This window comes from Arvicanthis niloticus, chromosome 3 (genome assembly GCF_011762505.2).
Source record: "Arvicanthis niloticus isolate mArvNil1 chromosome 3, mArvNil1.pat.X, whole genome shotgun sequence".
NCBI lineage: Eukaryota > Metazoa > Chordata > Mammalia > Rodentia > Muridae > Arvicanthis > Arvicanthis niloticus.
In genome coordinates, this window is record NC_047660.1 from 1,062,061 (window position 1) to 1,089,827 (window position 27,767).

General features: G+C 35.1%; 1 protein-coding gene across 4 annotated transcripts in view; it reads left to right on the forward strand.

Annotated features, from left to right (window-relative positions):
* The window catches only part of Nalcn (sodium leak channel, non-selective), a 276,023-nt gene that overhangs the window by 90,202 nt on the left and 158,054 nt on the right, over positions 1 to 27,767 (forward strand). For all 4 annotated transcript variants that reach the window (XM_076930524.1, XM_076930522.1, XM_034498721.2 and 1 more), the window contains exons 10-11: positions 3,269 to 3,355; positions 22,740 to 22,871. In XM_076930524.1, the coding sequence (XP_076786639.1) occupies positions 3,269 to 3,355; positions 22,740 to 22,871 (219 nt within the window). The remainder of the gene's footprint in view (positions 1 to 3,268; positions 3,356 to 22,739; positions 22,872 to 27,767) is intronic.

Genomic DNA, 27,767 nt, shown 5'->3' on the forward strand with positions numbered 1-27,767 from the left:
GTGTGTGTGTGTGTGTGTGTGTGTGTGTGTGTGTGTAAAATTTCCATCTTAAGTTTTGAATTTTACCTCACCTTTCAAGGTAACCTGATGATTGGGATGATACTTAACTGTTTTGTAAGCCAAGCTCAAAAAACGACCCAAACAATTACAAAATTCTGTTATTTTCAAATGAACAACCCTGAGCTAATTCACATGGCTGAAATCCTCATGCTTTCCCAAATGTTTGTACTAAGAAAGGTGTGTTCATGGGTGTCCATTATATTATGATGAATAATGTCCCTCCCACTAATTGATACCATCTTCTTGCAATACTAAAATATACCCACAGTGGCACAAAGCATGGAACAGTGACTTTCCAACATGTCTTACTTATTTACCACAGCAATATTAAAAAGTAGATACTATTATTGTTTCCACTTCGAAGATTTTTAAAAATGACAAATATGGACAATTTAATTATTTTGTCTGCTTGTAGGTAATGTGAGCCTCCTGCAGGTTGCCCAGCCTTCATTTTTACTCCCTTTAAGACCCTCCCTCCTTTTGTTTTAGCCATTGCAGGCCACTGTCAATGTGTTCTCTCTGTTCTAGCACCAAGCCAATGTCTCTGTTCTTAAGAAAACAGCACCTACTGCTGGCCTTTCCCAGATACTGTTCTAAGAAGTGTAATTAGACCACCTCTCTTAGAAGAGAGTCAAGCAATATCCACCAAAGGCTTTAGAGCATGCATAATATTTGATCGAAAACATCCACTGCTATGAATTTGTCCTCAGATTGTTAGACAACAATTAAGAATTGTATTTAAGAATGGTTTGGAAGGTATACAAAAATCAAAGATAGGACTGGGGTTGACTTCGACTATGTTATTGATTATACTGTACTAAGTTGGAATAAATAGAAAATGCTTAAGTAATACTTGAATTTTATTGATATAAAAAACTATGGACAATTTACCAGTGCAAAAGAAAATCTCATATTGGATATGCACACGGGTGCATGTGCATGCATGCACACATGTGTGTTAACTTAGAGAAGTTAAAATGCCAGTAATGACTATCTTTTGGAATATTAGTTAATTTTTTTCACATCTCACCCACATTTCTAGGTGTTTAATAATAAACATTTTAATAATATAAGAAGATAAAATCACATGAATAAAATACCGGGACCACCACCACCGAACACTTTTACTAAAACCACCTGGGTTGGATTCCACTATGTAGGCCAAATGCTCAATATACATAGCCAGCACAAAAAAAAGATACAGAAAGAACAAGAAGGCTCTACTTAGATCCTGTGAGCTAGTATCTAGTCACCTGGTCAATGTGAGCTTCCAGGAAGGGGTCCTTTTGTTGGAGGCTTAGTGACCTCATAAAAACATCCTGACATTAGAAGACAAACAAAGAATGACCACAGTCATACCCATTATCCTCCAGAGGGACCTTATCACTTGGAGTTCTTCTGTTAGCTAGCCTGGTTTCAATCTCAAAGATCTAGTCATCATATTAACCAATCTAAATAATGAATGATTTGGGAATCTAAAGAAAGTAGGACACGTTTGCATTTCTGATACTTTATTTCATACACAGGGGTGACCTTCAGAGAACTCTTTTGCTGACAATTAAATTGATTCATTTGATTTGGGTCTGCTGAAAAATATAATTTAACAGAGAAAATTAGTTTGCCACCAATAAAAGGAAATATTAGCCCCAGGGGTGCTTTGTGCCTTGACAAGACAGTGTAGGAGGCACCAGCAGAGTGTTCTTAGCCAGTGACTGACAGCATAGGTTTTGACAGTTATCCTTAAAAGGAGAATCCCAGAATTATGACAGGGCCTTTAAAGGTCACTTTAACTAGTTTGTTATTCCACCAATGTCTGTATTCTCACAGTGAGCCCATTCATGAAGGATGTGCTTGGCTCTACCACCAAGAATAGCTTTTAAATCTTATTCTAAGGAGGAAGTAAGTTCTATAAATAGATAGCTAGGAAGGACTATTTGCAACAACATCTTTGGTCAAAAAACCTTTGTATAAAGGTGAACCTCAATTGTTTCATTTAAAATCAATATATATGGCCCGTGAGGTTAGGCATCATTTATTTTCCATTATCTCAATCATGATACAGAGAATTTTTTTCTTCCAGAAAATGATCTATAATCTCCCTGCCCAGAGTTTGAAAGTGTAATTATGAACCTTATGTAACGATCCATGTGCCAATAATAGGAAATCCAATAATGATTCCCTATTATAACGGGGGTAACACCAACATAAAGTCACAAGTAATGGTAGTGATGGTAGCAATGCAAATGTTTATGTATACAAAAAAGAAATTCTGGGCAGAAACAAAACTAAATTATTATGATTTAATGTCTTTATTTTTAAAACTTTAATTCTACTTTATCCCATTAAAACCAACACACACACACACACACACACACACACACAGACTCTTGAGGAACAGGATAAGTGGAAAGTATCTCCCAGCTGGATACTATGTTGATGGATGAGAAGTTAAGCGGTAGTCGACTATTCCATAAGATTATCTCACAGACACCTGAGTGAGTGGATTTCAGGTAGGCCAATAACATTTTGAATTTTATCTCAACTAAGCCTTCTAAGGTAATAGAAATTAGATGTTCCCTTTGAAAATGTATGCATTAAATTTCTGATGAACAAATTAATTGTGACCTAGTTAAAATAATTGCATAAAGTCAGCTTAATACCCTCTTAGTTTCATACCATTGAAATACCACCAGTCTTATCCCCCATATTGAAGATAAACACCTGACACTATTTTACATAAGAATGTTTTCTAGTCCACACACTGAAAAATACCAGCTAATATTTTAAAAATCTTCTTACATATATGAAATAGAGAGACACAATGTTTAAGAATTCTGAATACATTTTTTGCAGAGTTAAAAATAATAATGAACATAATCAACTAAGACAGTTAAGTACTTTCCTGTATAGAAGAGTATCTAAAAGATTATATATGCAAAGTCTAAATAAGGCAGAAATTGCATGGCATATATAACAAGTACTCAATAAATGTAAGCTATTACCATTACTCATGAGAGTAGTATTACTCACTTGTTTTTCATTTCAGTATTAAAATGAACATAGCTGAAGTGATTCATAATCCAAATATATACTTGTTTAATAAGACAGATTTTCAGTAATATTTAAACACATAGAAAGCAACAGACAGAACTAGAGTTCTCACTGTTCCATGTTCAATATCTCTGACTCATCTCACTCTGTCTTAAAGATGTTCCATGAAGATGCTGCTGGTGGTTGGCAGCTGGTAGCTGTGGATGTCAACAAGCCCCAGGGACGTGCCCCAGCCTGCCTACAGGTACAGAATAATACCATTTTTTTTTTTTAAAAAATCATCCAACATGAATCTTTGACTTTTATTTTATAGGAAGAAATTCATAATTCATAAGCTTCAAGCTCTAGACTTGCCCATATTTATTGAGAAGTTAGGGACATGTCTTATTCTTTCTTGTAATAAAGGACCTAGTTAGTAGTCATGTAGATATATAGTAGTTTTCCTACTTTGTTTTCTGTTGCCATGATAAATACCTTGACCAAAAACAATTTGGACAGGAAAGTGTTTATTTGGCTTAGATATCAAGGTCAAGTTCTATTAAGATAAGTCAAGGCAGGTATTTGGAGGCAGGAACCATTGGAAAATGCAGCTTATTGCCTTGCTGCCCATGTCTCATTCAATATGCTTATTTAAATCATTCAAGACCACCTACCTCAGGGTGGTACTACCTGCAGTGGCCTGGGTCCCTGCCACAACAATTATTAACCAGGAAAATGTAACCAAAAATTTGTCTATGGGCCGGTCTGATGGAAGCATTTCTCGGGTAGGTGATGTTCCCTCTTCCAATATGACCTAAGCTTGTGTCAAGTTGATAAAAACTATCCATCAAGTAGAGATTTGATAAAATTCACGAATGAAGGCACACAAGCAAAAACATTTCAGTAGTATCAATTCAATGAATAGTTTTGTTGCTATGTTTGTCCTTGTGAAAATATTTTCTAAGAGACCTGAATTATTTAGGGTTGTTCAATACCTCCATGTGTATTTGGGAAGGAAGGAAATATATTAACACAAGATCTGCTGTTCTACATGTCAATATCTCTCTAGAGCAAGATGATGTTCAGGTATTTTCTTAAAATAAAAAACAAAACAAAACAAAACAACAACAACAAAAACCCTCCAAAAGTAAGCATGGGCCAGTAGATGGCAGGGCACCTGAGGGTCCTGATGACATGTAGTTAGAAGATGGGGACTGGGGTCCTTACTTGTAAAACTTATAGGATCAATCAAGTCTCTTTGCTTTTTATGGTGGGTCTTCAGGTATATAACTGTCCTGAATGTTTACAATTTATATTTAAGAAATTATTATTTTTTTGACATAAAGCATGGAAATATCTTCTCCTGTTTTGTTGCATATTTACTAGATTCTATCATTTAAATAATGAAAGCTAAGTTAATTATTTCCGGATGATCAATGGAAATATTAAATATTATTTTGTAGTGTTTCTTATGAACCATTTTGATTGTAGCAGCATTGTTCATAGACAAGTATAGCAGCTACCTCTACTACCACTGTCACCTTTGTTTTAGTAGTTCCATGTTTTAGCAAATTGAAAAATATTCAAGGGTCAAAACTTGTTATGAAAATAAGCCAACAGAGAGCTAAATAAGAGACACAAAAGTCTCCAAACCATTAATTACATGTTTGTTAATTGATGCATTAGGGTTGCATTCTGAGCCTGGCAGTGGTGGTATGCACCTTGAATCTTAGCACTTGGAAGGCAGAGGCAGGGTCAAGGCCACACAGTAAATTCCACTGGGGCTACCCAAAGAAACCTTGGCTCAAAAAAGAAAAAGTTGAAGTCTGTGATTAGAGATGACAAGTTGCTGTCCTGAGAATGGAAAGGGTGAGTGACAGTGTAAGCATGAGTAAAATCTGAGCAAGATTTAGTGCTGTGACACTGTTGTCTCGAGATAAAAGCTGGGCTAGAAGTACATAGATATGGCATCTGAGAGATACGTGTGATGGCATCAAACACAGATCATTAGTATAGCAACACACTAGATAAGCTTTTTAACATGAGTTAGAAACTAGGGGATGACTAGCAGGCAATTTAGTATGGAAGAGGTTCTTTCACCAATTGGTTGTCCCTAAATTGAGCTTCCTAGAAGAAGCTAGTATTCATTAGAGGTATGAGTTAAAAACTGGGAGAGGAAGGAGGTAAATATCCATAGAAAATATATTTACATATTTTTCACAAATTAGCAGTCAAACATTAAAAGAACAGCACACACTACCACACATTTACCATTGTGAATGTCACTGAAAACTGGAAACCCTTTAAGCCCTCATTCTTATAGACTGTAATAACCTCAATACCAAGGACAAGTAGAGGTACATACCACCTCTTTTTACTTTTAAATGTTATTGTGCTCTCGTTATAAAGAATTAATTCAGAAAAAGATTTTTTAAAAGAATAGAGTTACCTTTACAACATGTCTTTTCCTCATTCCTTTCCCTGGAGATCAACACTGAGTGGACTTTCTGCAGCCTCCTGTACTGGAGTTCTTATTACTTGGAGATCAACACTGGGTGAATTTTAATTAATTTGTTTGTTTGTTTTACATCCCAAAAGTTGACCCCCTCCTGGTTTCTCCCTCACAGAGTCCTTTGCCACTTCCTCCTTTCTCTTCCCCTTTGTGAGGGTGCTGCCCTCCCTGGTATTCCCCCAACCCAAGCACATCAAGTCTCTACAGGGTTAGGTACATCTTCTCCAATTGAGGCCAGACAAGGCAGTCCAGTTAGGGAAATAGAATCCACAGAGAGACAGCAGAGTCAGTATTAGCCCCCACTCCAGTTGTTAGAGGATCTGCAAAAAAAAAAAAAAAAAAAAAAAAAAAAAAAAAAAAAACAAGCTAAGCATAGGCTACATATGTGAGGGCATCCTAGGTCCAGCCCATATATGCTTTTTGGTTGGTGGTTCAGTCTCTGGTAACCTCCATGGGTCCAAGATAGTTTACTTTGTAGGTCTTCTTGTGGAGTTCCTATCCCCTCCAGGTCCCTCAATCTTTCCCCCAACTCTATCACAAGACTCCCCAAGCTCCCTCTAATGTTTGCCTGTAGGTCTCTGCAACTGTTTCCGTCAGCTGTTGTGTGAGCCTTTCAGAGGCCATTTATGCTAGGCTCTTGTCTGTAACAGAGTATCATAACAGAGTATCATAGAGCCATGGGTTTGGTGTTTGCCCATGAAATGGGTCTCAAGCTGGCCAGATATTGGTTGATCATTCCCTCAGTCTCTGCTCCATCTTTGTCCCTGAATTTCTTGTAGACAGGTCATATATTAGTTCAAAAGTTTTGTGGGTGGGTTAGTGTACTTATCCCTCCAATGGGAGTCCTGCGTGACCACAGGAGGTGGCCTCTTCAGGTTCCATATCTCCCTACTATGCATCTCAGGCTATATTCACCAGAAATGACTCCTAGGAACTTCCCCCATGCTGGGTCTCTGGCACTTCCTAGAGATTCTCCACCCTGACCCCCTGGCAGCTACAGATTTCCAATGATTCTCCTGGCCCTGTGGTCTTCTCTCCTGATCCTGATCACTTATTACTTGTAGATCAACACTGGGTAGATTCTCACAGCCTCCTGCTTTTAAGCTCTTATTATTTACACATCTGTCTCTTATGGCATCTCTGCCTCTTCACACAATATTTCTCACTCACTATCCACCAGAGCTCAGCTTCTGTAAAGAAGCTGTAAAGAATTCCTCTTTGTTTGATTATAATACGTTAGACAACTCCATTACTTGTCTCCATGTTGGCTTATACCCTTTGTTGCTGTTGTTGTCTGCTATAACTTTGATAAAAGTAAACTCAGTTGTTGTCAGTGATGGTCAGATGAAAAGCAAGCCCATGTTTCTAGGTCTTGATGCATTATAGGAGTATAATATATAATCAGACATGGGAAATATGTTAAACTTTGGATCTTATTAAAAGAAAATATTCTATTCTAATGACAAAAGCCTAAAGTCCCTAGATTAAAAAGGAAACTCTGCCACTTCTAGGATGTTATTGGTTCCTCATTTTTTCTAGTTTATTTCAACAACTTCAAAATTACAATCTCAGATTAATTATGGTCATTCATGTATTTCACTCAAACTTGACCATTCAGGTAAACTTGGTTTAAGTTCCTTTCAACTATGCAATCCTATCACATTCCTTGTAAATGCAATCATTATTTTGCATGTAGAAGAAGGTGAAGGAATTCTGAGGGAGAAGATAGTTATGTCCTGTCAGAGCTCTATCTTCATGCTTCAGAGGAGACATGTTCACAAAACTATACAAAGTTATCTAAAGCCAGGCTGCTTTCAGGAAGTATTTTCTTGACACATAATGCCAAAGCACTGCTTGTTTTAGACCATAATGACATGAGCATAGAAGGAAAAGTCTTTTATCATAGTGGTTGTTATTGCCATAATTGGTTCAATTTCTAGTTCCTGGAAGTGAGACTCATGAAAACAAATTTAACAGGGTTTCAGGAAAAGCCATACTTTCAGACCTTCGAATGCTTCATTGCTTCTCCATTCACATTCTCTCATTTAATCAACATGGAAACAGATATTACAGTGTAGGACATAGTGTTTTGTAGTGATCATGGTTATTGTAACATCTTCTGTTATGGAGTTTTCCTTAACATCCTGGAGAAACAGATGTTAAATAACTAACATTAATCAGCACTGAGACTCCATTTTGCCTTGGTTTCCTAATTCTTCATTTTTTTTCCTCTACAGGCTAGAACTAAAAGTGTTGATTAGCACAGGCCCATACGTTTGTTTTTCATAAAGCATTAAAAGACATTTCTCTTTGCCTCAAAGAGTAAAGAATAAGTAAATCTACCGCCAGCTAGGTAGGATTATCAACATACTCAAGAACTTAAAAGAAGACATTCTATGAGTACCCTGTGATCACAGAACACAGAAATGCACCTGTTCTTCTTAGAAGCAAAGGCTACCGTCCAAGTGTTAATATGTTATTCTGAGTTGGATTTTCACATTTTATGTCTTGTTGGCCCTTGTTTGGAAAACCCACAAAACTACATTAGAATAGTGTTATTTTAGATCACAGAAATAATAGCAAATTATTCATAAATTAAAAATATATTACAAAAAATAGCCCATCCATATTTTTATATTTTCAGAATCTTACGTTTATAAGTAAGCATAAATAAACACTGGCTCAAACCTTCTAAAAATTGGAGATCTAAAAATAATACCTTTCCTCTTTTGTGTTAATTCCTCTGAATTTGCCGAATTTCTGCATTTATATTATATTTTCACCATTTTCAGCTTTTCATGTCCTTGTCTAGCTTTTTGGATTGTGATTTTTTTTTACACCAACAATAAGTAACTGGACAATTTAGTAATATTAATTCATATTCCTTAATTATCTCTACAATATATTAATGTTAGAACTCTATTGGTCTTTTTACCTTTTTGTTACATTTATTGGTTTTAGAATTATTCTGATTAATTATGATATGCTGTGATCCTATTCTTATACTGAATAATAGACTCTCTGTGTTGTTATTAGTGGAGGAAACTAGCCACCTCTGATCTGCAATTAGAAAATATGTAAATTGATTTACCATTATGAGACTCAAATTATAATAGTAATCACAGACATAATAAGTATAATGGGAATCATGTGCTGGCATGCTGAGAAAAGGTTTAGTTTTATGACTTTAGCATAGTCTTTTCTGTTTTATAGTAAATGAAAATAAATTTGCTTGTCCATTAAATGATAAAGTTCTAAAATCAAAACAGGAAGATGGGCAGAACAGTATTATTAGCCTGATTAGAGATTCTTAAATTCTCTAATATACTTGCTGACATTTTAAAACAATTTAATGTTAATTGTGTTCATTTTGAGAGGAAAGTACTCTTACTGATCAAATTAATGATTTCAGGTCAGTTTCATATGTAAAATTTAGTAACATATCTAGTTCCAGTATATACACTTAATTTCTGACAAATTCACTTTTTTACATTAAGAATGAATAAGCAATGAAAGTCCTGTAGCACACGAGGCACCTCCCCTGTCCTGCCTGAAATGGGTTCTCTTTCTGTCTTCCCTTCCTTGACACTAATGGCCAACTAGTTTCTCTCCCAGCCTCTACTTTGTAGTATGAGAACAGGAAGGCTGAAGAAAGGGAAGCAATTTAAGGGTATGGGTAGACCAATCCTCACAACTGGATTCTCTTCTCTTTGAGCTAAAACTGCTTCTAATGTTCATCTCTTATTCTTACCTTATAATCTGAGAAAACTGATGAACATTTGTGTTTCAGTTGAGAATTGTTTTGTTGCAATGTTCAAAGTGTGTACCTATTGCAAGTATAGTCTGGCATTTCAGGTCACTGTGCATTCTGTACCTTTCTCTTCTTCTGAGCCACATGATTTCCTTTATCTGTTTCTCTTTATGTACCTGTCTCATTCTCTTACTCAATCACTATAGCTTCATTCCAGTTCTTGCACATTATCCACAGTGGCTGACTATGACTCTGGGCCTGGTGACCTCCCACACAGGTTCTCAGAAGAAAAATCACCAGAATACTTGCAAAATAAAGGTTAACTGAGAGGAAATGTAATTTCAGAATAGGTCACAAAATGTGAGAGACATTGAGTTCAAGAATTTGGTCATGGAAATTGAAGTAGACACAGTTGCTCCACTTAAACAAAATACAATTACAATCACCTTCTAGTGTCAGTAGGGATTTGATACAGGACAAGCTGTGGACACTGATTTTTCAAGTCTGTAGTTGTTTAAATCTTTTATAATATATTGAATGTCTTTTGTGTCTGTTGTAATGTTTCCCTGTTAATTTCTGATTCTGTTAATTTGGGTCTTCTCTATTTTTTGTTAATTATGTAAAATCTATTTATCTTCTTAAAGCACCTTGTTTATCTTCTCAAAGAACTGGCTCTTAAATTCATTTATTCTTTGTGTTTTTCTTTTTCTATTTTATTAATTTCTATATTGATTTTTATTATTTCTTGCCAATTACTTGGTTTGGTTTGCTCTTGATTTTGTTTTGTTTTTGTTTGTTTCTCAAAGTTTTGAGTTAGATCATTAAGTCATTTACTTGTGTTTATTTTTAATGTAGGTACTTAGAGCTATAAATTTCCCTCATAGGACTGCTTTAATGTGTCCCAAGGGTTTCAGGGTGTTATGTTTTCATTTTCATTTAAATACAGAAGATTTTTTTTATTTCTTTCTTGATTTCTCCTTGACCCATCCATCATTCAGTAATAAATTTTAATCTCCCTGAATTTGTGTACTTACTAGAGATGTGTTTACTATCATTTCTATTTTATTGCATTATGGTGAGGTAAGATAGATGCAGTTATTTCAGTCTTTCTGAATTTGTTAATATTTGCATTTTGCCTCAAGATGTGACCTATTTTAGAGAAACTGCTTCCATAGACTGCTGAGAAGAATGTATATTCTTTGTGTTTGGAGAGAATATTCTGTAGATATTTGTTAAGTCTAATTGCTATAAGATCATCTAATTATGAAGTTTCTGTGCTGTTTTGTTCAGATGATATGTCTGTTAGAGAAAGAGGACTATTGAAATCACCTATTAATAAGATGGTGTTAATTTATGTCTTTAATTCCAGTAGTACACTTTTTATGAAATATAGTACACCAGAGTTTGGTGCATATATGTTTTTGATAGTAATGTCTTCTTGGTTAAGTATTCTTTCATTAGGCTGGAGTGTCCCTCTTTATCGCTTCTGATTAATTTTAGTTTGAGTCTATTTTGTCACATATTATGATAGTGATTATCTATTGTTTCCTGGTATCATATGGTTGGAATACTTTTGTTCATCCTTTTATTCTAAAAAGCCTATCTTTAAAACTAAGATATGTTCCTTGTAGATAACAGTTGAATTGATTTTCTTCCCTGATCCATTCAAACAGCCTGTGTCCTTAGATTGGAGAATTAATACTGACAATATTTAAAGTAATTACGAAAGATATGTATTAGTTGCAATCATTGTGGTGTTGGTTTTGGTGTTTTGTGTGTGTGTGTGTGTGTGTGTGTGTGTGTGTGTATTTGTGTGTGTGCTGTTATTGTTATTGTTGTTGAGGAGGAGAAGAAGGATAGTAATTTGTGTTTCAGTAATTATAGCTTTTTATTCTTCTTCCTACCATCTCTTGGCTGTTTATTCATCTCTTCAGCTTGAAACATGGTGTATTAATCAGGATTCTCAAGAGTCACAGAACTTACGGAATATCTCTGTATATTAAGGGAATTCATTGTAAATATTTATAGTCTATAGCCCGACTAACCCAAAAATGGGCAGCTGTGAATGGGAAGTCCAAGAATCTAGTAGTTGCTCAGTCCCACAAGGCTAGTTGTTTAAGCCTGTCTTCTGTAGAAGTGGATTCTAACAGATGTTCTGGCAAGTAAGTGCAGGCAGTTGAAGAAGAAAAAGTCATCCTTTTTTCAATGTCCTTATATAGGCCTCCAGGAGAAAGTGTTATTCAGATTAAAGGTGTGTATTACCACACCTGGATCAAAAACTTGCTTTGTCTAAGGCTGACCTTAAAGAGATATGCTTACCTCAATCTCCTGGGATTAAAGGTGTGTACTGCCTTGCCTGGGTCTGAGATTTTATGGTCATTATCACTCAAAATCTCCATGTCAAGATCCAGGTCAAAAACCTGTGTCTTTCAGCCTCAAAATCTAGATCATAGATGTGCTCTCCATTTCTGGATTGTAGTTAATTCCAGGTGTATTCAAGATGACAGCAAGGAATAGCCATTACATATGGCTTCTTATATTTTCTTTAAGTCTGGTCTGTTGGATATAAAATTTTAGGCTGTTTATATCATGAATATTTTTCTTCTTCAACTATGGCAAATAATTTTGAGGAGTGCATTAGTCTAGGTTGTCAATTGTGTTTTTAGGACATGGAGCACATTGTTCTAGGCTATTCTGGCTTTCAAAGTTTCCATTGAGATATTACCCATTATTTCAAGGGAATTTCCTTTATATGTGACATGTGTTGGTTTTTTTTTCCTTGCCTCTTTAAGTACTCTCTCTCTCTCTCTGCTCTGAATACTTAGTGTTTTTCCTACAATATGCCATGAGGAATTTATTTTCTGGTCTTGCCTATTTGATGTTCTGTGTCTTCTGGTATTGATATGAATCTTTCCTAAATTTAAGAGAGTTTTCATTTATGATTTTGTTGAAGATCTGATTTCTGTCATTGACCTGGAAATTCTTTTTTCTATTTTGTAAGTTGAAGGGTTGGACTTCCCCACCCTCATTTCTGAATGCTTTCTTCCTGTAGTTTTCTTTTTAATTTTTCACATCCTTTGCTTATTTCATGTAGACCTACTTTATTTTTGAGTCTTGATAGCCTATCCCTCTTTTTCATCATTCTCCTTTCAAGGGTTCCCTTAAGTTGGCTAGTTCATTTACTGAGTTATTCAATTCTATCTTAATTTTTTTCTTGAGTTCTTTTTAATTTTCTATCATTTTAATGAATTTCATTCTCAAATTCTGGTTGTGTTCATAATTTTCACCAGGAAATTTGTAATTGTATTGTCTTGAGTATCTCTCTGTAAATTCATTCTCTTTAAGTTCATTGAGCTGTTTCTTTGTGTCTTCTTTCAATTCCTTGAGTTTTTAAAGAAAGTTTATGATTTTTTAAAAATTTTGTGTCACAGGATTTATTAACGTAATTCTCATTGGAGAAAAGTTCTATAGAACTGATTGGCTTTGGAAATTTTGTGGAAGATACTGCTTCAAACTTTAATATTGATTGCATTTTCCCCCAATGATATCTGGGCATGTGATCTCCTTTTGTTAGCTCTGTATCTGAATCAACAGAGCAGGCTGTGGCAGAACACAGGATTTACAAGCTATGTTAGGCCTAAATGTTGGATATAACTTAAGTAGAATGAGGTCAGTTAGACAGAGAGACTTGGGCTGTCATGCACAATGTTTTTCATGGTCCATCCTGGGATAGATCTTAGGATTGAGGGTATTGTATGGAGGGAAGAATCATTTAAATTTATTAAGCTAGAATCTAGGGTAAAGATGTGCAGAACTTAATTTTGTAGAGAGGTTAAACCTAGCAAATAATGTATCTGGGAGAGGGCAGGACATGTTCTGGCTGAAGTCTGTGGGTTGGAACCAGTGCAAGCAAGGATGGCCAGATGAGGTGGGAACACTGGATATGGGAAAATCTTGGAGGTTGAGGAGGGTTTGTGTGGGTTAGCAAATTAGGAGAACTCATCTAGCTAGGCTCTAGTGAAAGATATACAAGATCTATCTAGGTGGACAAGCTAGAATATGGCACTCAGGGGACCTGTACATTGAGGCAAACAGGCAATGATATCATACATAAATGGTAACATACATAAATTTCTATCCTTCTGATGGCAGTCATTAAATGCTGCCACCTTTTCAAACATTATCCAGTTATAAATTTCTGCTGATTCATAAGCAATTTTCATATTGCTAACATTTTGCTTGCCCACTTATTGGCTACTTATTCTAAATGATTTTGTAAAAACTCTTATATTTCTAAAGTATAAATTACTTGTTTATAAATATGAAACAATAAAAATATAAAATATGGAGACAAATTCAGTGTGGATACTAGATGCATGAGTGCACACTGTGAACTCTGCTGTTGTTTAGGCAGTGAGGCAAGATTCTCATGCAATAGTATGAAACCATTTAGAAAGTTTCTTGGTTGTGTGCTTAAGCGTGGGTCTCAGAAAATTGGAAAGTTATAATAGACTCTTTTAGCATCAAACCCACCATTAGGTAGCTATATAAGTGCTGGTTTTTTTTTTTTTATATGAACAACATCTGTGTGAAGGGGTCATTCTAATGCATGATGAATAGAATTAGATTAAATGGGAAAGTCATTTGTCAGCTGCTGCTGTGACAAGCCATCCCCCTGCCTCTCAGGTAGGAGTTTTCATCTTTGACAATTTGACAGATGGTGGCTGCATTCCTGGCACTCTCTTCCAACACATGCATACCCAGTGGTCTATTATCATAAAGAATATCTGACAGGAAAATGAAGGCATGTATGAGACATGGAGTGTTCCTGCTCAATTTCTCTCTGGTAACATCCCATGTCATTCCTTTTACAAGGGAGAGAGAGAAAGCCTTTTTCCATAAATAGGTCAAATTATGACAAGATTATTACTGTAGTGTTTTAATGGTTTTTGAGAAATTTTCCATTGAAGGTAAAGATTAAGAGGAGGTGAACAGTGTACAATGTGTATTTTAAATGGTAGAGTGACAACCTAGATAGTTCTTAGAATGTCTGTCTTCTAAATGAACCTTCCCACAACTGATAATCATTTCAAGAACTGATAGGTCTGTGAGAAGTTAAGTTCATTTTACCAGCTAGTCTCTTCTATCCTGTTTGGCCACCATGAGAAGATAGGAAGATCCAGCTAAGACAATGGAGCCAAGGTCCACTGGCACAATTTTCCAAAGCCTTTCAGTTTCAGTTCCAAAGCCAGGAGTTTGTTTCCTTCTCTGACAAACAGGGATAAAATAGCATCCTTCGGTATATAAATACTGAGATGGATGCTCCTCAAATTCCCCATAGGCTATGGGAGATAGTTGGCCATTTGACCTGGAGAAAGGACTACCCTTGTCCTTAGCACATACCCAACCTTGTTCACCACTTGAGGATCTTAATACACGTCTAAGAAGTCAGTTTCTGTTCATCCCCATGGTCAACTGGCTCAGCCTCCAGGCCCAGCATTATATCCTACCCCCTCCAACACCAGGCCTCGGAAGTCTGTTTCTTTGTCCTTGTTTCTAAATCCATTTGCTTGACATTTCCAGTTTGTAGATAAAAAATATATTGCCTTGACACATGTATATTTGAATGACTAAATACAGCTAATTAGCATGTAGACTTACATACAGACACACAGACACCAATGACATGCACCATTTCTTATATCAGAACTAAATTAATTTGCTTAGAGGAAAACTTAGGGAGGGTAACTGAATAATAGTGTTTGATATCTTTCTTCCATTACTCTTTTTCTAGCATGAGAGGAGAACCTGGCAAAAATTCTAATGTTCTAATCTTTATTATTATCTGAGGCTAGAATTTAAACAAGGTCAACACATCATTTCTTACAAGCCAAGAGTTTACATTCTCCTTCCTGATTTTGTTCAAATGTCAATAGCAAAGTCATGTAGGGACACTGAGTTTTTAATCCTTAAATTATAGTTGAGCTAATTGGAAGGATTTGGTACAGATCTTCATTTACTTCTCCTTTCTTCCACTAATCCATAAATGTGTGGCCACAAAATGTGAGAGAACAGTGGAGTATTAAGCACTGTTAAGTAATGTGGTTCAAAGTGTGAATGTCCATTATGGCATTGTGTTCTGGAAAGCACATGCTGTCCTAAATTGAAGCCTTTATAAGCAATATACACTATGGCTTAAATCAATTCAGGACAAATTATTTTGTTGAGTAAATTTCAGGAAATGGTCTATTTTAGGTGTCCTTTAGTTTTACCAATATATGCAGATGACTGTGGTCTTTATTAGTCTCTTGGTATCCAGAAATAACATTTGTGAGTCTCTAGTGCTGAGTAAAGCATCATACCAATATTATATGATATATTATTTTGTAAGTCATGATGAGTCTCTGAACAATGGGCTATATGTATGTTCTGCCTTGGATAATGAGGTTGAATACTTTTAAGACACCCATAAATGTACTTCCCTTACCCCAAGCATCAACATGCATAATCAGATCATTAATTTTCAAGTCCCCATAGCAAACCACTGTTCCTCAGACTAACTAGAAGACCTTAGACAGCTGGTTGGTTAGCAATCAAAGCTAATTGATTTATGCTATGCTGATTTCTAAAGATGATATTAAATTTTTTACCTGTGAATCTATGATTGGCCTGAAAAGCCCTACCAGTTCATGCCAAACCTCAGTTGGTATCTTGGGGATCTGTCCTCAGCCACTCTTGAGCTCAAATCTATGCTCTGAGCTTGGCTGGCTGAAAGTAGAGTGAAAAGGATATTAGGGTCATGCCAATGCATTAGCTCAGCCATCCTAGAACAGCAAGAGTAAATCCTAGCACACAAGTATTTCCCAATTCTCTACTCACTACTGTTACTACAAATTAACCAAAGAAAGTCACATGATTGGATCAAGACTTGCTGTAGAAGATACTGGCAAAGGCATGGATACCCATGGGTGGGGTTCAGTGAAAGGACATCACACTTTTGCACACAGACTAAAAGAAACATTAAAATCACTAGCTGAAAATAACACTCAACTGAGCTTACCAACTTTTCACAACCCAGCAGACATGGGGTTTTTTCTTTTTAAAATCTAACTTGTATTGTGGTGTCAGGAGCTGGTGATTGAAGTGAATTGATGATAATCGCATGAGTACCAATATGTGATTTAATGACATAACAGTGGAAAGTTCACTGATACTGGACAAGAAATTAAAGGGTCTTATAAAACTATTCTCACTTATCTTTCTTTCCCAGAGAAAAAAGCAAGCAACTCTTAAGGCATGGCAGCTTGTAGGTTGTCCACAGCATCAAAGACTCTCAGTGCCCTTGTAGGGAATTATTCATGGATTCCTTTCTATTCTGCCTCTCTAATGATTGAGAAAGACACAGTTTAGAAGAACATCCACTGTTCTATTTTAAGTATTGATATAAACACATTACCTACCTAATAAAACTATGTTAATTGTGTAGAATAATTTTTGTATAAATTATAGAAGCATGAACATACAGATATCTTCTCAATTAGGAAAGTTTATGTTAGAATTTGTACAGTTGCTCATGGTTATGTTCTCAATCTATGTAGATCACATGCAAGCCGGTTTCTAAAGTTTTTACCTCATGAATGCATTGTTATCTAAATTATTTATTTTGGAATCCAATTAAAATTCAAATTTTAGTACCCAAGTGATGCAATGTGAGACAAAATAAATAAATATTTTGTTCACTCAAGAAGCAAATGAAAGATTCAACTTCTGAGTTCTGATGTTCATTATTGTAATTTATATGCATTTTGAACTCTAAGTCATAAGTGTCCTATTTGGGATGTTTTATCTACAGAAACTTAAGACTCTCAAAGTCACTATTTCATAGAAAAATATTACCTGAAAAAATAGAAGCGGTTCCCCACAAAGTACTTATATATAAACTATCAAAACAAGATCAATTTAGACATTTTAGAAATCTATGAATCTTCATAGTCTGTCTCAAGATTTTTTATTTCTTTGAATTAATTTCTCATGTTTTATTTCTTTTACCTTCCTCCATAAGTAACTAAGTATATCTCTATTTTTAAATCCCTCCACAGTTTTCCAATACAGTATTCAAGATGTCTACTAGAGTATACAATGCATTAAAAAATCCTGTTTATATCCATGTTTCAATCAAAGATGTAGCTATTGCAATTCTCTTCCTCGAAGGGAAAATGTTACAGAGATGTCAAGTCGGGCACAGAGGTCAAGCAGTCTTCAAACATTTTATTATATCATGATGATCTCACATCCTTCTGAACAGAAGTTTTCAAACATAGACTCTGTGTGCTTCTGCCTTCTATTCTCAGACAAACCCTCAGCAAGGAACTTGGTTCACATTCATTTTAACATATAAAGTCATGTCAAAGTCTTCTTGACCACTCAAGAGAAGTCAGAGGAGCACCTGCTTTGTTCCCAAAATATTTGAGAATGCTTTCCAACTTGATGTGATTAGAATTCTACTCATCCTTTCTAAGAAGCCTGTTTATTTCTGATGAAGGGAGAAGACATAATCACCAACCATCTGAGACCAAATAGTGTCATTACATCTATGTACACTGTGCTTAAAATGAAGGTTGGCACAGACCAAGCACTCAAGTACAAATTGACACTTATCTTGATAAGATTTGTTGTTAATGTTGATTTTAATTGCATAAGGAGCTTTGTCTGCATGTGGCTTCACAGTGTAGTCTCTTGAGGACTTTCCTTGGACAACAAGACTCAAAACTAACATTTCTCTCCTCTCTTTATGCATGATCGAAGGCCGCATGCATGCTAAACAGTCACTTAACCACTGAGCTACATCCTCAGGCCTCAACCTAGTAAAATCATGACATTTTTTGTTCTTGGCCTTTGCACCACTATTTCACACTCATTCTCTTATAGCACTTCCTAGCACAACGCAAGATGAAAGATATAATTACTATAATGTTGTTTACATTTGAAGCAACAATATTTACAGCATCCTACCAATGAGCCAGCTTGTGTAGAGACTTAGTTCAACTTTTATTTCATAGTACTGAGTAAGTATGTTCAATCATTTCACTAGAAGATAATTTGAGCTGATGTCCATCCATTCAATTTATAAATAGTGTCCTGCGGTTTCCTTTTAAGATTGCAACAAATGTCCACAATTTAGTCCCTTAAAACAACACAAGTTTATCATGTGCTACAGATAAGAAGTCAAAACTAGCTTTTTCATGTTTTTTTATTCAGGGGGTGGGAGATGAAATATTACCAAGACTACATTGTTTTTTGAAACTAGACAAATTAGTAGTCTCTTTTTTTATAGCTCCTGAAACTACCTCATCCCATGCCTTTATTAATGAATCTGTGATAATGGCTTCATAAAGCCCTCTCATGGTAAAAACACTTTTGTCTAACTGGTTCTTTGCCTTAGAGTTGGATGGGAGAAAATTTCATCTGGGGGTATAGTGATCTTAATAAAACAGAGATATAAAGCCAGTCTTTGTTGGATTCTACTTCAATCTTTAGAATCATGAAGTTGAAAGTATCTGATAATTTTATAGATTACCAAGTTTACCTTCTTATTCAATAAGGATCATTTACAGCAGTAATTCTTAAACTTGAACATGACATATGAAATCACCTAGGTATCTTGTTAAAGGTGCAGATTTGAATTCTTTGGGACTAAGAAACAGTCTGGGTTCTTGCATTTCTAAACACCTCTAAGGATGCAGCTCACCCATTCAGCTCTAGAGACCTCTTGAATAAAAAGTCTCTAGAGTATTTCTGACACTCTAGAATCTCAGGAAAGCTTCTATCTTAGTCTTTTAATGTCTTAGTAATTTCAATTACCATTTACCCAAATCTAAGTGGATTTTGGAGCAAACTAAAATGTATTCAGAATTTAAAAAGATTTTTAAAAATCCCTTTTAAAGGGGTTTTAATTTTATTTTTATTTCTATCTATATGTATGTCTGTATGAGTGGGTACAGATAACCACTGAGACCAGAAAATGGTGTCAGATTCCTTGGAGCTGAAGTTATAGGAGGTTGTGAGTTGCCTTATGTGGGTGCTGGAAACAAAACTTGAATCATCTAGAGATCAACAATCATTTTTGAACACTGAACCATCTCTTCTGTCCCCTAACTTTAAAAAAAAAAGTAAACTAAGATGACATTTTAAATAAAAGAACTTTAAAAGCTTAAATATACATCTCAAATTTTTATATTAAATATATAAAATATAACTATAAATCACATATACACATACATTTTAAGTTTGTGTATTTGTGTGTTCATGGACATGTATGTGTGTGCTTGTCTCTAGATAAACTGATAGTAGGTAGAGCCTACATTTATGTTAAGTAATAGAACTGTGGAAATCTCAAGTCTCTTAATGTTTTGTGACATCTATTCACAAAACATATTTCTTTATGTTAACTTGCATAAGTGAAATTTGAAGGTACAGACTTAGATTTCTGCAAGTACAAGAATAAATCCAGATGTGATGTTATCAGCCATTTTATATCATAGAAGCTAATGGCCATTTTCTAACACTGGTTGACTGAATTCAGCTCCAGGGGCACCTGTCACCAGCTTTCATATTAAACCTAGAGTTTCTGGTTTTAATATTTAAATTTAGCTCCTACACATACTTATCACCTTCATTCTTACTTAATGTTTGAAAGTTATTACTTTGGAGCAAGTCAACCAAGCCACGGTGATTATAGCATATCAAACTTCATTGTAAGTGATTATTTTAATGACTCTGTACCAACAGAGATACGTAGACATTCAGACAAAAACACAGCCTAATTATAATGACAGCACCAAAGCCAAGCTGTGACAGTTACAAAACCAATTTCAAAGTTTTTTGACAGCCATGGCTGAAAGCTTTGTTCGGACCTTTCTGTAATAACAGTTTACTTAATACCTAAATCCATGGTGAAGGAAAACAGAAAGAAAAAGTTGTGTTTTTTCTGTCATGCTAATAAAATGGAAATCAGTTGACATATTTTTAATAGAACATTATATTGAAAAGAGTATAGAAAGGGACTGATGGGTGTGGAATTTAACTCTCACAATGCAAAGAAAGATGAAATAACAATGCAAATTCTAACAAGAATAGAAATTTGACAACTGATTTACTTATCTGTGTTATGAAGGTCAGTAGTTCCTGCAAGTAAATTGACAGCTATACAAAAAGGTTGACGGACAGTTCTGGGATTTGATTTTTGTACCAGCAATGAAATAAAGTCAAAGAGAAATATAAAACTGTGTCAAGCCCAAAGACAACATGAAGCCTCATGGGAAATCTGTTCCCTTGGCTCAGTGTTATTAGGATTTTATCACTTTGATTTATCACCCTTAGTTCTGTCCTCAGTCTGATGTTTAATATAATTAATTCTTTGACCTTGTGTGATTAATTTCTCATTTCTAAAAGACACATATCTGGTTCATGAAATGGTATTTGTTTGGAGTGAGGCCTTTGTAACAACACCTGCAGTGTATTAACACATCTCCATAGATGTTGGCTCATTTAAAAGTGTTAATATCCTTTGAAACAGACACATTATGACCACTTTACTGAGGAGAAAACTGAGGTACAAAGGAGCTTAAGTTCATGGGTACCGCACCAGGGAATGCAAACAACTGCAGACAACTTAGTTCTGCCTCATTCTGTGAAAGAATACTAGATAAGATAATGCCATAGATTCCAGTTCAGGTAAACTTTATCCCAGTCTCAGCATGAGCTTTATGTAGGCAGTTTTAGTTGTGGTATTAAGGAGCTTGCCAGTTGGATCACAGGGCAGTGGTATGCAATGTGTCCATAAGTATGGGAAAGAAAAGAAATCTCAAGAAGAAAATATATGACTTCCTTTCTATGCTCTCACTCAGAAAAGCAATCTCCTCTTTAGTCTCTTCTATCTTGCTTTTGGGTGTGGGCCAGAGCCTAAGTAAGCTTTTTTTTTCTGGTACTCTTTATTTTCTATAAGGCCTCATTCCCTATTTGCCTCCATATTGTGCTATGTACTTGCTTATCTGCCATGCATCTGGTCTCCAAGTCTGAATTAAATGACATGCTTCTATCTCCATGCCTCATTCAAATTTATATAATCTCTCTCCATCTATCTTTCTTCACTGAATCTCTGCTACCAATGATTCTATGATAAATGTCTCTTTAAAACGCAAGAAAGAAAGAAAGAAAGAAAGAAAGAAAGAAAGAAAGAAAGGAAGGAAGGAAGGAAGGAAGGAAGGAAGAAAGAAAGAAAGAAAGAAAGAAAGAAAGAAAGAAAGAAAGAAAGAAAGAAGCCATGTGTTGGCATCAGTCCTGAACAGTTAGTTCTCTCAGGTCTCCAGAGCCTTCACCTTCTGTTTTCCCCACTTAGGTGATCTCTTCATCACAACTGAGTAAAATAAGAGAATAGACTTCAAACAGACGTGGTAGCAACGCTTGGTTCTAATGCATTCTTGTTGTGTGGTCTTGAACAAATAGCCTAAGCTCTGTGAACTCTGTATAACACAAATCACATATCCTACTGTTTATAACTGTGGTATAACAAACAGAACATGCATAAGATGTGCATAAAATGACTCAGCACATAATAAGCAATCAACTTATGGCAGCTATTGTAATACTTGTTTTCAATGCTTACTTAACTCCACTCAAATATAGGCAAGGGCCTTGGGCCAAATTCAATTCCTAATCCTAAATCCAGCCTCTATACTAATGTGACAGTGAGTAAAATTATTTAATTTCTTAGAATATGTTTTCTTATCTATCAAATTAGAATAACAACCTAGGACTAGGATGGAATTTAATTGAATTAATCTATGTATAATTCTAGAACAGCTCCAGACATATAAGCTCAACTGACAATTCTTAGTCACTAACAGATTATTTTCAGCAATTATTTATAGATGCAATAAGAAAAAATAAATCATCTGTGTCCCCCTCTTTCCAGCTTTATAACTATCACCAAAACATTTTTACTCTCACCCCTTGATACCAAATAGCCATGCCTGTTTTTCAGAATAGCCATTTTGAAAACTAATTTTTTTTCATATAGTCAGAACTCATGGTCAAAACAACCTAATATCCAACATGAAGTATATACTAGTTAAATTAAATGTATTTTCCATGTTTAACTGAAGGTGTTTGAAACTAGTTTTCTATACATCTTTAACTCACTGAAAGAAATGGATTCCTTTGGTCCCACAATTCAACAGGAAAGACATTGATCAGTGGTCTTGGAAAAACTGTTTTTCACTGCCATATATCAAAGCTGTTGTTCCTCAGAACATCAGTATGCACATTGCAGTTAATGGTGAGGTTGTGTCTTCGTGGAGAATTTACCTATCTATTTTGCCTCCTCAGAAAATGATGCGGTCATCAGTTTTCCACATGTTTATCCTGAGCATGGTGACTGTGGATGTAATAGTTGCTGCCAGCAATTACTACAAGGGAGAGAACTTTAGAAGGCAGTATGATGAATTCTACCTTGCAGAGGTAAGTCCCTCACTGGTGAGAGTGTGCTGCAGTGCTCAATGTGGGAGAGCCTCTTCAAGGGCTTTTTATGACCAAGAAAATTAACTATAGTGCATTAATTACTCAACTGCCTCCTACGTTGACTTACCATCTGCCTCTCAAGTGATTCCTCTGGTTATTGTGTTGTTTGACTCATTTCCTGTCGCCAAAAGTCTCAGCAGCCTTCTTTCTCTGCAGTGATCATGTTGCCAAGGTAACCTTTTTCCCTAGGTCTAACTCCAGAATGGTCTGGTTTTTTTTTTTTTTTTACCCACCGATCATTTTCTCCCTCCTTCCATGTTGTGTTAGCTTGCTTCCTCCTGCTGTAAGAGACTACAGGTTCAGAAGCTCAGAGATAGACTAGTCGCTCCACACCTGGGCTATAAATGCCAAACCACACAAAGAATGAATGTTAGAATAATGCTACGTGAATTGCTCTGATTTAGTCATTACACATTTGTACATGCACCGCAACATCAAATAAACCTGAAGTCCTTAGGCTTGTGTAGCATGTGCTTTCCCAGTGAGCCATCTCATTTAACCTAATATTTTTAATCATTTTCAAAGACCACTATTTTTAATCATTCTGAAAACAAATTTCATAATTCAGTGGCTGTATATTTATGGAAAAAATGGGCTGGCATATAGAAACCCATTCATTGCATTAAAAAATACACATATATAGTGATACTACACTTCAAAAAAATCCCATATGTGAATGAAACAAAATTAAAACCAGAAAAAACACACTTCAATTATGTTTATTACAAAAGTATTTTTCATAGAAAGCAATTATCTTTGTAGTTTAGTTCTCTTAGAACACTCATAACAACACATTAAAAATGGACTGGGTTAAAAATATTTAGTTCATGTACACATAAACTTTTCTGAAAAAGAACATGCATGTATTTAATATAAATATCTATACAGAAGTCAAGAAACTTCTAGGAATCATTTATAAATCCTACCTTCCTTGTAGAGCTCTGTTTCCTATAAAAAGAATCCCTTTAATCCCAAAATTCCACTGCCTAGGAATAGCTGTGACATGGCACTGACCTAATAGCTTCAGATTATGTGGTGCTTACAGGCAGCAAGAAAAACAGATGGTAAACAACAGTAGCAAATGAATGGAGAGCCTCATAAGGAAATTATATCCAAACCAATATCAAAAAGGCAATAAAATTTGCTGGGAACCTAGCAAGAATTGTCATTAAGTAGAAATTAGCTGACAAGGTGGCTCAGTTGCTGACAGTACTTCCAACCAAGCCTAATAACCTGAGTTCAATCATCAATCCATATGTTGAAAAACAGAGATCAATATGAGTTATACTCTGACATTCATGCACATGCTATTGCACAAATTTCCACACATAGAAAGACACCCAGACATAAAGACACACAATCAAAATGAGTGAATGGATGTAAATGCTTATTAAAGTATAAAAAACATAGACTAATAGTGAAACTTTATAATAACTTTTTAATAGAGATAGGATGTGGATGGGAGGGGTCCTCACTGATTGATGTTTTTCCTAGGTCATAAAAATCAGTGTACATCCAGGCAAATGACACAATGAAATGAAAAGCTTAAGAAAATGGGCGAAATTAAGCCAAATATAATAAAAAGAATTAAAGATACTTCAAATGCAGTGCTAAAGATCTAATTAAAATTTCTGAGTATGGGTTTATCAGTGACATAAACATTATATATAACAACTGTTCTGGATCTTACATAAGAATGGAGAAAGAGGATAGGGTTCAAAGTGACCCTAAGTACTAGGGCTTTATTTGGAGTGGGAGAGCAGAAAGATAAGGGGATGGAGGAATAAAGGTGACTGACAACAGAGATGAGATGAAAGCCTATGGAAATAGATGAAAATAGAGAAAAATGGAAGAAAAATGAAGCACTCAGGGTCTCTATGTTGTCAGAATACACGTTAGATTGAAGTAAGAAAGTTATCAATTGTGGTCAGAAAGAAGAGATCAAGATTTCCAATTTACCATGATTTTGGTAATGAAATATAAAACCTAGAGTGATGTTTGGAGACTGGTGGTTTAATCTTAAGAATGGAGTTTTGAAAAGAGTTCAAGGAACCACCATAGTTTGAGAGTTGCTGAGTCTTAAGTGGATATTGAAAAAGACGACTAATTTTTAGGACAGTGTGGTTTGGGTAAAGTCAAGGTACCTGAGTGGTTGATGGAGAGATGAGTGGAGGGTGGAGAGAATGAATCATAAGTTGGCTTATCCTGATGGAATACTATCAAGGAATTCTAGGGAGAAATGTACATCTAGGGAGGTATGGGGCATCTTTCCCTTATCCATTTACTGTACTCAACAGAACATAGCAACATCGGCTCACTCTTCTATAAAGGGCAGTGCGTAGTGGGATATTATGCAATATACTTGGGAGAGAAACACCGGAGTCAAAGATAAGTATGGGAAGTATAATCTGCACATGGAAGTTGATAAAGTGGAAGAAACTGTTTAAAATGGAGACAGACACCCAGTTCTTAGTAATTCTTGTGTCATGAAGGTGAGAAGAGAGGTTACAAATTGCACAAGAGAATTTCATCAGAGATTTAAGGACTGATAACCAACATTCCATCGAGTACACTCAGAGATGAGCATAGTGATAGACTCTTGACATTCTCTTGGAGAGAGTCTCTCCTTCAGGAGTTCTGATGTCAGAGATTGCATGAGTATTACTTCCGTGGCCTCCCCATCATAGGCACTTGTAATGCCATGGCCTATAAAGTAAATGAAGTGGCCATATATCCTGGAAACACACAGGGAATTGACGTAAGGAAACCTTACCTAATTTATTCTCATGTAAAGCCTACCTCTTTTCTAGCCTGTGCTTATGAATGTTAGATGTTCTTTCACTATACTATAAGAAATTCCAACAAAATATCCAAAGAAAAGTTATTGTGAAGTTCATTAAATGCTGCTTAAATACTGGTAGATACTGGGAACGGGTAATTAATCCTTGTCAAGTTTGATGGTTTTATTTGTAATATTTAAAATAGCAATCACAGATCTAAGATGGTATAGCAAAAGCTAGCAAAACATGAAATATATTATGTGCCTCCTACTTGTTGCCCTTTCCAAACCATTACCACAGACTTGATTTAAAAAATAAATAAGCCTGGTATTGAGAGAAGTAATTCTTCTCTATATAAGTTTTCATAGCCAACTACATGACATTGAACATGTAAAAAACTTAAGACCAGAGACCTTATTACACTTAATATCATAAATTTAAGACCATAAATTTTATTACATTTAATGTTATTACAGCATCTAGCACTAGCAGCAAGAACAAAGGCAATAGTAACAGGATGGTTTGAGAGAGTGTGAACATGTCTGAGGCATTGGTAGTGACAGTTTCATAAGCTCATACTTATACACAAAACAGCAAGTTAATACATTATACACATACAGCTTTGTACATATTCGTTGTTTTCAATAAAGAAGTAGGTAAGTAGCTAAATAGACACAGAAAACAACTGTTTGAAATTCTGGAAAGAAAAGGAATAAATCAGCTAAGAATAGGATTTCATTCACATAAATAATCTATAGACAGCATCAGATTATTTTTGAACAATACAAGCAATCAAAATCTGTTCTATTAGATAGACTGACTTCCAGTGTTTGAGTTTCCCAGAATATATTTGGACTTAACTTCAAATTATTCTGTCATGTCTTTTTGAATAAAAATATGTTGTATGTGAGTCATAACGATTTGTTTTGAGTACGGCTAAACTATTTTAGCTAAATCTACTTTTTAACAAATAACTTCTTTTAGTCTAAGCCAAGAATCATCCATTTTTTTTGAAATGCCAAATAGGCAGACTAGATTTTGTAGGCCATCCACTCTCTGTCACCTCCTCACTTCGGTTACCTTTGTGCAAAAGTGAATGTGACCTTAAGACAGTTGGATTTAAATAAAAGTTTATTTGCAAAAGTGAACAATAGACTAGCTGTTGCATGGGCTATAGGAACAGAGAGATCTCAACTAGAATTCTCATATACTAATTCAAATACATTAGTATTACCAAGAACAATAGCTACCACTTTTTGGAAAGCCCATTGTGTGCTAAAGTACTTTAAAGAAATTCATTATCTCATTTAAACCCCCCAAACAGCTATAATGGCAGCAGTTGAAGACCAGGGAGTATAACCGTGTTATATTTAAGGAAACAGCATCATGCAAGAGTTCTGAAAGCTTAACGTTCACACTATATCACAAAGGGCCATGAGATCTGAAAGAAACATTTTCTTTGTTAGGTTTCTGCATATTATACAATAAATTGTTTAGGAAAATCCAAAATAAAATATTCTACCCATTGGGTAGACTCACAGTCTAAATCAGCATCCTTTAAGAATAAATTAATCTGCTTAGCTTCTTTGTGGTACTGGAGATTTGTTCTCCAAATTTGTTCTGTTACTTTGGATTAATTAATCTAAATATAGAGTTAGCAAGAAACAGAAAAATTATAATTTTATTTTCTAGACTATGTATTAACATAAAAAAGTAAAGACCAATTTTTTGGTAGGAATTTTACATTCTGTTCTTATCTAAGATAATATTTGCTTACTACTATACATATGTGCATTTCATAATAAGCATAGTTATATTTTAAATATGATCTTACATTTTAATCATAAAAGTTAATATTTTGAACATTATTTGCTACTGTATGGTGATTTGGATATTTGCATATCTATCAGACTGTCCACTTATCAGAAATCTATATGCAAAGCCTGCAGGAAGTGAGCAATTTTAACAGAATTTCTCACTTAAGAAACTACATTTTCTTCTTTTCATTTTTATTGGATATTTTATTTATTTACATTTCAAATGTCATCCCCTTCCC